The 15,800-nt window shown below is 41.7% G+C and overlaps 1 protein-coding gene across 3 annotated transcripts in view; it reads left to right on the top strand.

The window, feature by feature from the left end:
• Positions 1-15,479, top strand: part of BMPR1B (bone morphogenetic protein receptor type 1B) — a 137,802-nt gene extending 122,323 nt beyond the window's left edge. For all 3 annotated transcript variants that reach the window (XM_085897057.1, XM_085897058.1, XM_085897056.1), the window contains 4 exons: positions 4,459-4,756; positions 12,640-12,815; positions 13,121-13,251; positions 14,393-15,479. In XM_085897057.1, the coding sequence (XP_085753183.1) occupies positions 4,459-4,756; positions 12,640-12,815; positions 13,121-13,251; positions 14,393-14,518 (731 nt within the window). In that variant the 3' untranslated portion in view covers positions 14,519-15,479. The remainder of the gene's footprint in view (positions 1-4,458; positions 4,757-12,639; positions 12,816-13,120; positions 13,252-14,392) is intronic.
• The last annotated feature ends 321 nt before the right edge of the window (positions 15,480-15,800 follow it).

Here is a 15,800-nt window from a genome sequence, read left to right as displayed (position 1 = left end):
ACTCACACGGTCCGCATACACTGGCCGTAAGTTGTATGTTAGTTACATCAGTGTTTAGCGTCAGTGTTCCAGACTCCATGGTTTTTTTTTTTTCTTTGGTATGACGGTGATGTTGACACTTCAATTCTAGTGCGGTTATGATTTAAATCATTGAGCAGTAGCCTATTAATTATATTATATCATAACCGCACTATAAATCGAAGTGTTAACATCAACGTCATGCCGCAGAAAAAAAAAACAAAAAAAACATGGAGTCTGAAACACTGACTGGTTCCTCCTGTGTGAAGCCCATTTTTATATACAAATTCCCCTAAACGCTGCCAATACACCATTATACGGTAGCTGTAAGTTAGAAACACTTTCACTAAGTTCTGTGGTCGTCCGGAAGATGTCAAATACGTCTACATACATTAATATGAGTTGGAGATACGTTACACATAGGTTCAAAGCACGTTACTCATAGGTTAGAAATAAGTTTCGGGTACGCTAAACATTACCTCGACGTGTTTCAACTTATATGTAACTTGCAAGTAACGTGTGCCGACGTGTGTCAACGATCGCGTAACGTGCCTACAACTTATGGCCAGTGTATGCGGAACGTGTGCGTCATACGCTGGCATACGTCGAAAAATTTTGTGCATGTTAAAATTTGTCGACGTGCTCGGCGTACTATGACGTATGCCAGCGTGCTTCAGCGTGCTCTTAACGTATACAAAACTTACCCATAACGTATTCGACGTGTGCCAGCGTATTCGGCAAATTTTTCATATGTCGGCATATGCTGGCTAAAACGTCAAGGTGTGACAGGGCCTTGACACTTCGATGTCTAGTGCGGTTATGATTCGAATCGTCGAGCAGCAGCCTTTTAATAGGTATCGTTGGTATCGATACGCTGCCGCGTGCTATGCATTCATTAGACTATCGTTAGGCATAGGTTGTGAATGCCAACAACACGCTAAGCATTCGTTGGTATAAGTTATCGAAACGTTTTGTGTACGTTACTAATACGTCATGCATACGTCCAACTCGTTATGAATACGCCAAAAACTTTTTTTTTTAAACATCAATAGTTCAGCGTATGCCAGCGTTTTACATACATTTTGATACGTTGCCATACGCTGGCTAAAACGTCAAGGTGTGACAGCAGCTTTAACGACTGTATAAAATGTCCCAACCTTGCTTCTGTCCTAACTCTTCTCTTTTTCACTTTTCAGCTGTGCCCACTAAAAGTGTTGTTCTCCAACCTGGGAAAAATGCAAACTTTTTCCATCTATTTTATGGATATAAAACTCCAGTTGCATCACAGCACTGCGACTTCGACGGGTATTATTGTCAACTTTTAGACCTTTCAAAGCCGCAGACCCTCTGTTAATGGCACATTGTTAGGTCTACGCAATATTTGTCTCAATACGGTATATAAGCTAACTATGTGTGTATCTATTTATTGTTTTTCAGTTCAGGAGATTTAAGGTAGCATTTTAGGACCCATCCTATGTTGCCTTGATGCCGCCGAGAGCTAAGCACAAAGTGTGGAATTGCACCGCATGTGGACTCAACCAGTCAGAGAAAGTATATATCATCCTCCCTGAAGGCTAGTAGTGAGCCGGCTTGGTTTTTAATTGGCAATTTGCTAGTAACTTGGTAATTCACCTGAATGTAGCTTATTTTCAGAAGTTTAGAATCCAAAACCTTAATATTGCTGTCTTCAGCTGGATTTTATCCCACAATGTTTGGGCTGCCAATCCAGTGTTTTCATCACTTGCTCAACATCAGGCCTGTATTATTTCCTGAATTCAGATACAACTCCACTGAACATATCTTTGTTATCGAAGGTGGACAGAGGTTATGTTTTCGCCCCTGTCTATTTATCTGTCTGTTTGTCAGTGTTTGGCAGTGAGCAGGATTTCAAAAAGTTGTGAACTGATTCGGAGGAAACTTGGTCGACAGGTTGGGTGTGTGACGAGGACAAATTGATTTGATTTTTGATGAAGATCCGAATCTGGATCCAGATACGATAAATTTTTAATTCTTTAAGTGATTCTTCACCATGGATGGGGCCAAAAACGATATATAGCACAATATCTCAAAAAGTTGTGGATGGATTATGACAAAACTTGGTTGATGAGTTGTTTAGGTGATGAAAACAAGGCGATTAGATATTTGTTCAGGTCCTGATCCAGATCTGGCATATTATATCAGTGGGAGGGTTAGAAAACGTAAACTGTTCATCCTATCGGAGGCATGCGCTCTATCGGGTGCCGTTCCAGTTTCTCTTGTAACTTCATACTTTTCATCAAGTTGTAGTTTGTTTGTTAAAATAAAAAGCAATTATTTGCACATAATTCGCCTTGAAAATACTTCCAGTTCTATCACGTTCATCAAGGATGTTTGGTTACGACCCATTTAACTTTAGAGCGTTGTTTGAAAAACATTTTTGCAGCCGCAGAGTTCCTTAAATTTCCAAACTCATCCACTCGGTGAAAGAGCGGTTAATCGCAAAAACAAATAAATAAAAAAAATATTTGCGAAACTTGTTGATAACTAAAATGTGAAAGAACATTCTTTCTTGTTCTAAGAATCCTCACAATCTTTTAAAACCTTTTCAGCTTTTTGAAAACAACCAAATGCCTCTCAGGGCAGATGTTGTAAGTTAAAAGAATGCTTACACGGTGAAAGTGAAAACCCCCTGTGACATTTGTGCGCCATTAAACTCAAATACATTCTTGGTGAGATAACTCCAGCCTCAGCCTGAATAGCGACCGACCAGAAACTTAAACATCACCACGTGATTACTTTTCATTAGTTGGCTGTTTAACTTTTGAAAAGTTTATAAATCAGCCCCTGTGCATAAATTACAATGGTGAGGGATAAGGATTTGGGAATTTGGGTGGAAAGAGGGAGTTGGCGGTATGGCGCAGTGGGTGAACCTTCTTTTTTTACTTCCACATTTTGATTTCATGGCTTTCACTTTCTCATTGCTTTGGTAAATCTAAGTACAGTATATGAATGGATGAAAGTAATTGTCAATGACTGTGAAATACTTTCTTTTACTCTTTTTTTTTTAACAGATTTTTGTTCTTCTGTTGTTTCATTCTTTTTCTTCCTTTTTTCCTCCTTGCATTCCAACTTCATGTTCGGGTAACGTCTGTAACAACAACCTCTGTTTTTTTTAATCTCCTGTTCTGTCACTACTTGCCAGTGAAAGGACTCCATTCGTGTTTTGCCACCCTTGTTTACACGGAGCTTCTCGCAATTCGGAGGATTTTGAGCAGTGCTGCCTTTTCACGGGTCGCATTTGAATGCAGATCCCAAAAGTGCCTGAGGGCCTCGAAAGTCAAACTACAATGGGTGGGTTGCAAGTGGGGTCACCAGAAAGCCCACTTTCTGAAGGACATTAATGAGCCAGCTGGGGTTTTACTCAAAAATCATTGTTGATATGGTAACTCTGCTGAGATTAGCCGATTTTCCAGAAGCTTAGCATACAAATATATACATATACACACATACACACATGGATGTTCCAACAAAAAATATGTCAACAAGGTAGAGTTAGACACAATAAATGATCATGTGAAACTATTGCTACATTTTTTTTTTAAATGGTTGTCCCAATACAAGACACTAAGTGTGTGTGTGTGTGTGTGTGTGTGTGTGTGTGTGTGTGTGTGTGTGTGTGTGTGTGTGTGTGTGTGTGTGTGTGTGTGTGTAAACACATATATACATATACAAACACAAATATAAACATATATATATATATATATATATATATATATATATATATATATATATATATATATATATATATATATATATATGAGTTTTTGGTTTGTTCATTATGTTTCCAAATTTCTGGGCCAATTCCCCTGACGTGAGCTGTACTGCATTATTTTCAGGTGTGGACAGTCAGTGATGCACAATAAAAATATTTAAATTATTAATCAAATTGATGTAAAGACATGAAATAATTGTGCTTGCTTTGGCCTATTGAGCGTCATGAGTTGCGATCACACCACCCACCCCTTCTCTCCCTTTAGTGGGGACAGGGGTGGAACTTGGCTTGTGCGTCCAGTTCGAAGACCTCGAGAATCAAAACCAATTACATTGAAATATTTATATTCTGTATGAAGAATGGAAATTGATAAGCAAAGGGTCCACAGTCTTCGCTAGACTACATTGAGTGTAACGAGTGGCTGCATGATCCTGTACCACATTAAACAAGGAAATAAGGAGGTCATTTGCCCCATCATTGCTGTGTTGCACTCCCAAGTTAATTTTTGTTGCTGCTTTAAACAAAAATCTTCCAGATGTTTTACTTAAGTCCAAGTCACCCAATCTTGATTGGATAACCCAACTTATGGCTATGTTTGACTTTTCTTGCTGTTATATTTTTGTTTGGGTATTTTATATGAAATTTCAGTTGCTCATCATTCACTGCATACTGGCACATGATCTCTGCAGGCTTCATTGCTGCTGACATCAAGGGTACCGGATCATGGACGCAGCTGTACCTTATCACAGACTACCATGAAAATGGCTCTCTTTATGATTACCTCAAAGCAACGACTCTGGATCCACGCAGTGCACTCCGCCTCGTGTGCTCAGCAGCCAGTGGCCTCTGTCACCTTCACACCGAGATCCATGGCACACAAGGCAAGCCAGCTATCGCTCACCGTGACCTGAAGAGCAAAAACGTCCTTGTGAAGCGCAATGGAACATGCTGCATTGCTGACCTCGGCCTAGCAGTCAAGTTTAATAGGTCAGTTTTTTTTAACTTTTTTTGATAAGCTTATGTAACCTGTCTGGGATAGCAATATGATGCCAATACAATCTGCTGAAGTGTGGTATGCATGATTTCTTGAGAAATCTCCACTGTAAGTGTTTTCTTCCTTTTTGGATGGACCAACTTCATTTATCCCTGCTCAAGGAGTCACTGAAGAAGTGCTGTCCACACCAGCAACGTGCCAAGGCTCTGCCACTTAAGATCACTATCACTAGTGTCACAATGATACCACCATGGACCAAATAAGCCGATTGCATAACACAAACACTCACAAAATCTGATTTCCTGCCAGTAACAGAAGGGTCTGGCCACACTTTATGGGTGTCTGGTCACTCCGGTTTGGGTCGTTAATCAAGTTTTGAAGAATTATGCTGAACTCGCAACCTGTTGTGCCATATTCTCACTGCAAAAGCAAAACAGATGTCGTCCCACACCCATGGTTTGCACGGCAACGCTTCTATTGATTGCATTATGTGCATTGTTGCAGATTCTGGGTTTCAGATTTCCACAATGCTTAACATGTGATACTTAATTTTCCTGCTTAAAATGATATATTTTTAAATTCAAGTTTCTTTGTTGTGGCAATGGCAAATGATAACAACTTTTATGAAATATTGGCAATACAACACCGCCACCCATCCTTTCCCCTCCTCCCTCAATACAGTAGTTTCAATGCGGAGAAAATGTCAGGTGACTGACCTTAAGCTGTCATAAGCACACTTACTTAGTACAGGTGAACACATAGTTTAAAGAGAGGCAAACTGACAGAGAAATATTGCAAAGCCCATTTACAAAAACATTTGGACATTTCCTTGTTGTCGAGATATCTTGAGAATAATGATTGATTGAAGAGTCCATCAAGTATCGGTGTTGCCAAAGCAGACTCATAGAAAGGCATGTATGTATTGGACGATTGTCATTGCTTTTTCAGCAGGAGTGAGGGCAGGAATTTGTTCACTGTGTTGGAACACAATGGCCAACACTCTTGCAAATTACATCATGGGATTTTAAAATGTAAATTCGAGCAGACTGAGCACCCAGCTTAATGTACATTTGAAGGACATCAAACTCGTTCATGATACCGATACCGTTCATGAAACTTAGAATGATACCGAGACAAGACAACTTGAAGGTAAGTACATGCCCTCCGAGATGTCCCGTCAGTCAGTGCTTAGAATGTATCTAACTTTAATTATCCTTTCAATTGTTCTTAAAATTGCTCTTGTGGCTTAATTTCAAGTAATGTAGTAGATTGTAGAAAAATCGTGCAAATTATGATACAAGCATCAAATTTGGCATTTCTGTTCTGCAGGGCTTTCTGATCAAATCTGCCCAATTGGCCATTTGAAAATCCAAATTTTGAAAAATTTGAAAAAAAAAAATATTCAAAAAAATTTGGAGTCACAGCTGGCTGAAATTCTTGAAGCGCAAGTGAACATCCCAGACAGAGAACCAAGGGGAGATGCAGTCATCATTGATGGCTCAGCACTTATCAATGCCCTACCTCCACGCACTTCAAAGATATTTGATGACTATGCTAAAGAAGACATCATCCCAAAGGTGGAATCCCATGGTGCCAGGTACGAGAGGGTGGATGTAGTGTTTGATGTTTACAAGAAGTCAAGTCTGAAGTCCAAGGCAAGGTCGAAAAGGGGGCAAGGAATCAGAAGAAGAGTGACAGGAACCAGAAAGACCCCAAGTAACTGGAGAAGCTTTTTCCAGATGACAGCGACAAGACTGAGCTGTTTCACTTCCTTGCGGAAAAGATGTGTGAAGCACAGACGACAAGCACAGTCATTGTCACAAAAGGAGAAGATGCCATTAGCAACACAAGGAAGTCACTGGATGCTGTGTCTCCATGTTGTCATGAAGAAGCTGACACTCGAATATTTGTACACGCCAGGGATGCAACGACGGATGGTAGCAAGTCCATTATCATGGAGGCTAATGACACGGACGTACTAGTCATAGCAATATCTGTACTGCCATCCATACAGGAACTAGGTCTTGAGAACATGTGGATTGCCTTTGGCCAAGGAGCCAAGGTGCGATGGATTCCAGTCCATAAGGTAGTTTCTGCAATAGGGCCTGAGAAAGCTAGAGGGATCCCATACTTCCATGCGTTCACTGGATGTGACGTCGTGTCTGCCTTCCGCGGTAAAGAGAAGAAAACTGCATGGCAGACTTGGAACGTCTTTGATGATGTTTCTGAAACATTCACCAATCTCAGCCAGCATCCAACATTGATTCGTGATCTTGACTTTTTTGAAGGTTTTTTTTTTTCTTCAAATTTTTCAAAATTTGGATTTTAAAATGGCCAATCAGGCAGATTTGATTAGAATCCCCTGGAGAACAAATGTGCCAAATTTGATGCTTGTATCATCATTTGCACGATTCCTCAAAAATTGCTGTTATCTGCCCCACTAAAGATCATACTTTGTTTCTAAAAGGTCAAACTACTCCTCGGTATTTAAAAGACCGACTATATGCTTTAAAAGACTGACACCAAACTACTCTGAAGGTAATACGATATGCTTTGCGACTCTTAAGTGATTTTGTTATGGAGAATAACATTTGAAGATGTTCAGCTAATTCCTTAGTATATTATTTATTCCAACAATAATAACATCAACAAGAAAAAGAGCAATCAGAGATTGCAGACCCTTGCCAGGACTTGTTTTGTGTGGTGTATTTTGTGTGGTGTTTGTGTACTGGGTTGTTACATAATAAGAGGCAGAAGTAGAACTGCCACTTTAAAACTGCTGGAAGTGATGACCAGATACCAAGATGTCCCGCTTTGATGCAACCCTGTTTTGATTGGACACCTGACCCTGACCCTCGATGTTTATTACTATTGAATTGAATTTAGAATGGGATTGAAATTGATTCAATTCAAACGAGAAAAAGAGCAATCAGAGATTGCAGACCCTTGCCAGGACATTTATTTAGTATTTGTGTGGAGGAACCTTGGGAGCCTCGTTGAGGAACCTGGATAGGATTTCTGTTTCAGCTGCTATTCCTCTACCCTTAAACCTATCCAGGCACAGCCAAGTGAGCCTTATTAAAAAACAATAGAAAAATTAAAAAAAGAACCCAGATCAAAAAATTTAATACATCTGCTGCTGGACCATGTGTCCGATCGGGTTGAAATTTAAAACATATATTCCCCATCATTACTAGATCATAATTGTGAAGTTTCACATCGATTGATAAAGCAGTTCAAGAGAAAGAATTTTTTTTAAAGATTTTTGCTCAATCCAATATTGCTGCCAGACGATGTGACATCAATTATTCATGAATACCCTGGTATTCCCAAGGCTTGGGGAACATTTGTGTGAAGTTCCCCTCGATCTATCCAGCTGTTCTGGAGAAGAAGATTTTTTCAATGGGTTTGGCTGCCAAACCATGTGACCCATGACGTCATATGTGTGAACCTTTTGTTCCTCATGGATAGGCGGTCATACGTGTAAAGTTTCACCTCGATCTGTTCAGCACTTCAGAGAAGAAGGCTTTTGAAGGTTTTTGTTTTTGTTTTTAAAACAATATGGCTGCCGAATCACGTGAAAGATGACAAACACCGCCCGGAGGAAAACACTGCCCGGATGCGTCCGGAGGCAAACACCGCCTGGACACGTCCAGTGCCAGGCTGTCCAGAGACAAACACCGCCCGGACATAGCCACCGTCCAGACACATATGGAGATAACCACCATCCAGATACGTCCAGAGACAGACAGACAGACAGAGAGGGGTGAGGGCAGAGTGAGAGAGGTGTGGGAGGAGGGTGCTGGGGAGGGGGTAGAGCAAGGATTAGATAAAGAGAGAGGGGTGAGGGTCGGGGAGTTAGCATAGAGAATATGTGATGCTATAGGAACAACACACACACGCGCACGCACGCATGCGCACACACACGCACACACACACACACACACACACACACACACACACACACGAAGGTGGATACTTTAGACACCTGGGGTGGGAGCATTTATTACCCATGCTATCTGCCTGGCAAAGGTCTGCCTGCATGCGTGAGTGCTCATACATGCAGTTTGCACCCCTCTGGTTGGCTCACTCCGAATTTAATTCGTACATGCTAAGTCAGTCCCCTCAACAGAGGGGGAGGGGCAAGAAGCAGGGGGAGGTGGTGGGGTGGGAGAGATAGAGAGATGGGGTGGGAAAGAGGGAGAGGGGTAGGAGAGAGAGGGGTTGGATAGGGGTGAGAGAGGTGAGAGAGGGAGAGGGAAGTAAGAGGGGAGGTGGACAGGGATTCCAGCAGAGGAGACACTGAGTTTAACGTCCATCCGAGCGAAGGCACACATACTGATGAATCACCCTGCCTGTGAAACACCAGGATGAAAGTTTATAGCTGGGTTTCCATGAGCTTTCCAACAATAGATTAGAACACAGGCAACACAGATTGAGCATGCATACCTCTTAGCTTTCCTGCCGTGATTTGGCGATTCATAACTTCATCACAACTGAAAACATTTTTTACTCATTGTGATCATATATTATATTTTGCCTTCCTACCTCCGGTATCAAACCGCGGTATCGCCATTGATTGAAACTTGAAGAACGCAATCCATTAAACGGTTGAAGAAACTTTGAAAAACACGTTTCATTTTTATTTGTATTTATCTGTGCCGAAGTGATGGGTCATATAATGGAAGATCGTACAAAAAGGGGAAATGTGGTGTAAAATATAATTTCACATTTTCAGCGAGCCAGCCATTACCTGTTGCACCGCAGAACAACACGTGGCCAATGCACGCGAGTGGCCCCTGAGCTTTGTTTAAGTCAATCGACATACAGTATTCAGTGACAGTGTGAATATTGTAGAGCGCTCGCAAAGTGGTTTAAGCACTCCAACAAAATTGGTGATAAGAAACGGCTCACTTGGCACGTGATTACCAATCACCGAACTGTCATATTAAACATACACCTCAGCAGAGACGTCCAAAATGTCAAATATGTCAGAATTGGACCAATTAACACTTTTTTTTAGCAGTGAGAACTGCTACCATGTTCGATTCTGGAGCTTAAAATTTGTAATTCGGCTTAGTTTAAGAGATTCTCCAGGTTTTCGCATGTGCAAAGATGAAATATAGCCACGAACGCTGATGTCTCCGGGCATTTACAAGCATTGCAATGTACCCAGCGATTCTTAGCTGTGATAGACACGCATGCGGTATAAGTGAGGAAAGTGGGGGAAAAAAACAGCAACTTTATCATGAAGAAATTGTTGCAGCCTGTTCCAAGTCAAGGCATGGTAGAGCAGGCCAAAAAACATGGCGGCTTCAGACCGCAGCGTGGTAACCCAGGATATGCCTCAAGACCCCAGAGAGCGAGGTGGACAAGGATCGCGTGATGAAGGATAAAATTTAAAATGGCCGTTAGTTACCTTCATAAGGGGTTTTTTAATTTACCCAAACATCCGATTTTCAATCTGCACTTCCTTGGAGTTTTCTTACTATGCATGCAAAGTTTCAGGCTGCTAGGTTTCATGGTTTTGGAGTTATGGAGGAGACACACTGACACACACACACACACACACACACACACACACACACACACACACACACACACACACACATTGACATTTATTAGGGTAGATTGCTTTGATAAATATTTACGATATATAATTTTGTGTGCTCCTGTCTCCTTTTAAAGGGCCCCTGCTGTCATAAAATAATAAATGTTGCCATTGGAGCTGCTGCATTGATCTCCCAGTGTCGCTTCTTCAATCATGGAAAGGGTTTTAAAATGCATTCTTCTGATGAAACAGACACAAATTGATTATCAGCTTTCCACCCAAGTCAATCGATCATTAGCTTTCCCATGACACCATTTTTAGCTCACCTGTTCAAAGAACAGAGAGCTATAGAGATACCCCCGGCGTGAGCGTCAGTGTGAGCGTGAAAATGCTAAAGTTTTTGGTGCAAGTTATTTTTTCCTTTCTAATGTTTTTATCTACCACACTATTTTTTTATACGCCTGATATATCGACATATATATATATATATATATATATATATATATATATATATATATATATATATATATATATATATATATATATTGGGGCGTATTATGTGATGCCGGTCGTCTGTCTGTCTGTCTGTCTGTCTGTCTGTCCGTCCGTCCGTCCGTCCGTCCGTCCGTCCGTCCCTGTCCGCACTCTAACTCCCAAAGTTTTCAACTTTCAGGTTTCATATTTGGTACATTGGTACAGACTGTGGAGATGGTGTCGCGACATACATTCGTCATCTAAAGTGGTTGCCATGGCAACCAGGATGCTGTTTTCCATCCGTTCCTGTCCGCACTCTAACTCCCAAAGTTTTCAACTTTCACGTTTCATATTTGGTACATAGGTACAGACTGTGGAGACGGTGTTTCGCGACATACATTCGTCATCTAAAGTGGTTGCCATGGCAACCAGGATGCTGTTTTCCATCCGTTCCTGTCCGCACTCTAACTCCCAAAGTTTTCAACTTTCACGTTTCATATTTGGTACATAGGTACAGACTGTGGAGACGGTCTGTTGTGACATACATTTGTCATCTAAAGTGGTTGCTGTTTTCCATGTAGTAGCACAATTCTGTATATACCTTCTTGTTTGGGTGTATATTGTGCTCACTTGCGCTCTTGTTACTGATTACAATATACAAATACATATATTGCTTTAAAATTATACTTCACTGGAATGCTTTATAAAAAATATTAATTATTAGACTCGTCTTTTAAAAACTATAAATGTATAAACAGGTGAGCATTGGGTAGATTTGACATCAACTCTGGTTATTATCTGCAACAGCATGAACCTTTTAGCTAAAAGCGTGACATACGGACGGACCCTTCTCCTTTTAGGAATAGATCCTAACTTGCTACATCTACTGCATGCTCACCAACCCCCACTTATAAATCCTTGTGAGTACAACAAATGTCTTTCAATATGAGAGAGGCCTTTGTCCTGCAGTTGATTGAAATAGTCTGGCGTGATGATGATGATTATATTGATGAACCTCAAAGACTTTCCAATGCATGATGCATGTCTGCCAAGAATATATCGGCATAATCTATATATTAATACTGAAGGGCCAATTTTGTGCTCCTCCTAGCGGTCGCGTCACGTTTTTCTCGGTACTGTGACCTGGACTGAAAGAAACTTCGTACCTGTAAGAGTCCATCGCACATAGTGGCAATAGTCAACTTTCAACTCTGAAGCAGAATAAACACTTTTCGTTGAGATGGGGGCGAGAAGTGAAGAGGCGGGGGTGGTGGATGAAGACACGGGGGCAGGGAGTGAAGAGGCGGGGGGCAAGGTGAGCAGATTTTTGGGGGGGGGTAAGCAAATTGAAAGCGGGAGACGGGGGGATGGGGCGGGGGCTGGGGTGAATTAGGCAGGGTTGAGTGTGAGGGGGGTGAACAGGGGGCGGGGAATCAAGAGACGGGGGTCGGGGAGCGAAGAGGCGGGGCCGGGGTAATTAAATTTTGGGCGGGGGTAAGCAAATTGAAGGTGGGGGGAATGGGGCAGGAGCGGGGGATGAGTAGGCGGGGGCAAGCACGCCCTGTCCAGTCCATGTCCCTCGAGTGTGGGTGAGCTGGTGAGGGTGGTTGAATGAACAGAATCCGTCTGTGACGGGGTTTCGGCTGGTAATAAATATTAGCAGCAGCAGCAACAGCAACATTACCATTCTTGGATTTCTATTGAACCTCGAAATGAAAATTTGTGCACAACAATTCATGAACTTCGATGAGCTCGTGAAACTCCCCAAATGATCCCTCAGGTGTCTCTTTCTATGTCGAGTTCTTTTGGGATGCTTATTGTCGATTATACTTATTGTCTTTTCTTCTCCAGTGACACCAACGAGGTGGACATCCCAATGAACACGCGTGTGGGAACAAAACGTTACATGGCTCCTGAGCTTCTCGATGAATCTATTAACCATAATCATTTCCAGTCGTACATCATGGCTGACATCTACAGCTTCGGACTCATCTTATGGGAAGTAGCCCGGCGCTGTGTTTCTGGAGGTAGGTCAAGGAGAAAGTTGGAAGAAGTGTAAGGGGATTATTCGCACATGCTTGAAATTCAAATGATTGCTTATTTTTCACTAATTCTTTGTTTGTTGTGGTTTTCCATTCTCTTTAATCCGAAAATTTGATTTTTTTTGGTCTGTATGTTTAATCGTTGACATTTTGTTTCTCAGTACACTACGAATACAAGCTTTTGTTTCATGCTTTGATTAGAGTGAGGAACACTTGTCATTCAATCAAAATGAGTAAGTTTTCAGTTCGCACTTGCTATGCAAATAATTCATTATTTCTCTTGTTTTTAGGAATAGTCGAGGACTACCAAGTCCCATATTATGACCTTGTACCTGCGGATCCCTCATATGAAGCAATGCGTGAGGTTGTTTGCATAAAGCGCCTGCGGCCATCTTTTCCAAACCGTTGGAGCAGCGATGAGGTGAGTACGAAAGTCAACTTTGATGGAAGGACCAGTTCATCTGCATAATTCACCACATACAACTTAGTCTTGCTGTAATTTCTGAGTGAGAAGCGAAAAATTTCAAGAAAGCCTGATTTTTAACATAACACCGGAAGTTGACCAATATATTGGGATTGCAGGATGGCCCAAAGTTATGCACACTCGCCTCTGAGCTATCTCGCATGGGTTCGAATCTCGGCCCAGCTATAAAATGGTGCCTCACAGGCTGGGTGATTCATCAATGTGTGTGCCATACCCCTCGGATGGACATTAAACTGGGCGTCCCATCTGCCAGCATTAGTTGGAGGATGTTAAACACCCCACGTTGTCCTTTGTGAGGAGTAGGAGAGCTATTTCCGGCACCATGGCCAAATTCCAACTTCCTGCCCTGATTCACAGAGGGAATTTCATCAGCGGCACATCCACACCCTCAGCCAATGATGCTAACCCACAGCCTCATGCTGCATAACAACAAAGAAGAATGTACATGACGAGATGCATATTCCCGTCTCGCCATTGAAGATTGGTTTGTTTCTGCATTGGATGTGTGACAAGCTCGTGCATGTTGGTCTCCTTCACCTTCCGACAGAAGTTCAAGGCATTATACACAAAAGTACTAAAATTTATGCTGTTCATAAAAATGTTTCGCAACTTTCGGTAATATTGAATAACGACCAATTTGGCTCCCTGCTGTACAAATACAGTTCACCTGCTTTCCTTTCCTGTACCTGAACCTTTCACACCTCACTGCTACTTCATCTCGAAAGGAACGTACACATCGGAGTTGTAGGTAGTAGTACATTTGTACAGCACATTCATAACGCCAAAATTGATGTTCACAGCACAATCAATTATCGAATGTAGATGTGCACAGGGTGTATTCATTGACATGGAAATATGTCCATCCTGTTCAGTGAATTCCCCAGTAGCTTACTGAAGGTAGAATGTTCGCAAAGGCAAGATGGCTGCTAACAAATCATCATAGTGTGAAATGAAAAAGTTAAGAATGATCAGCTCTCGTAATACTCTGTTTTTGAAGGCTGAGTTTAATTTTCTTTACATGATGCCTTGTATTTGTTAGGAGGTTTCCGTGTACTGTACTTTTCCCTGTGTCCTTCAGTGCCTTCGTTCCATCGCAAAGCTTATGGCCGAGTGCTGGGCACACAACCCAGCGTCCCGCCTCACTGCTCTGCGCGTCAAGAAGACTCTAGCCAAGATGTCTGAATCCCAGGACCTCAAGATCTGAAGCAAGTTGTAATGAGAGGGCATCGTTTGACTCTTTTGGCAGTGGGTTTTTACTTTCCAGCCCAGAGGAGGATTTAAAATAAGCATCGGGATGCAAGGGAAACTCCTCTCTGTGAGAACAATGGAAGGCATTGCAGCTCTAATTCCCAATGAATATTGAGGCTTGGTGCTCCCTCAGAGCAGCCAGGGTTAGCCCGGCCACGGAGGGAGACGATAAGCGGAAAATAGGATTAGAACTCCATGGACTGATGAATGGCTTGGACTTTTTTTGGGCCAGTTTCTGACGCTGCATTGCTGTGCATAGAACGAACTCACTGTTGGTGAGTTGTTGTTTTTAGCACTTCAGATGAATGGACATCAAGTCGACGATGAATGTTTATGTTTTTGATTAAATTCAAGGGGAAATTTCCGAACACAGAACACTAACAAGTAACACTGCAAAGGTTCTTGTATTTATGTATACATCAGGCCATACACGACCGCAGTTTGGTGATATGTATTTATATCATTTGTTTACCAAACCGGTTTGGATCACAGACCCCTGGTACTATTTTCAAGAGTCCAGGCATCATTCATTGCTCTGAACAGAGCTCGATTATTGGCGATTCTGGAAGGACTGCGTGCACATAATTTTGTGTACGTTTGCAATCCACAATGGGCCTGGACATTCAGAAGTTCCGACGTTCCTTTTTTTGTTCTTTGACTGGGCGGCCATACTTCTGATAAATTGTTCACCGACAAACATGTTATTAGAGCTATGGTTGACCCAAATGGTTCCCACATGTTAAACACACTGACCCTTTACAGGAAGTGTAAATTGCCTTTTGCAGGTGGTGTAAATAATGTAAAAGACAGTATTTTTCACGTGTAAAATTGTGTGTTAGAAAAACGAGCTTCTGAAAAAAGACTGTCATATTTGATACTATGAATTAAGTGTTGAGAATAAAATAGTATTCCTTTGTCATGCTGTTATTTTTCCATTTTGAGGCAATTTCAAGAGATTTAACTTTTGAACTGGAGATTTAAAAGTGAGCATTTGGGATTCATTTCGAGGAAAATGAGGTTCTCCTATTTATTTATTTTTAATAATGTGGGACGAAATAACGTGTGAATGCTCACGAGGCCTTTCGTGTGTGTGTGTGTGTGTGTGTGTGTGTGTGTGTGTGTGTGTGTGTGTGTGTGTGTGTGTGTGTGTGTGTGTGTGTGTGTGTGTTTTTACACTGACTCGGTTCTGCTCACCAGGAACTTTTAACTTGCTGTTGATCACATGACATCAGTGATTC

This window comes from Eptatretus burgeri, chromosome 10, assembly GCF_056783735.1.
Source record: "Eptatretus burgeri isolate ZD-2024b chromosome 10, Ebu_testis_v1, whole genome shotgun sequence".
Classification (NCBI taxonomy): Eukaryota; Metazoa; Chordata; class Myxini; order Myxiniformes; family Myxinidae; genus Eptatretus; species Eptatretus burgeri.
The sequence above is the reverse complement of the archived record's forward strand: the minus strand, read 5'-3'. Positions and strand labels throughout refer to the sequence as shown.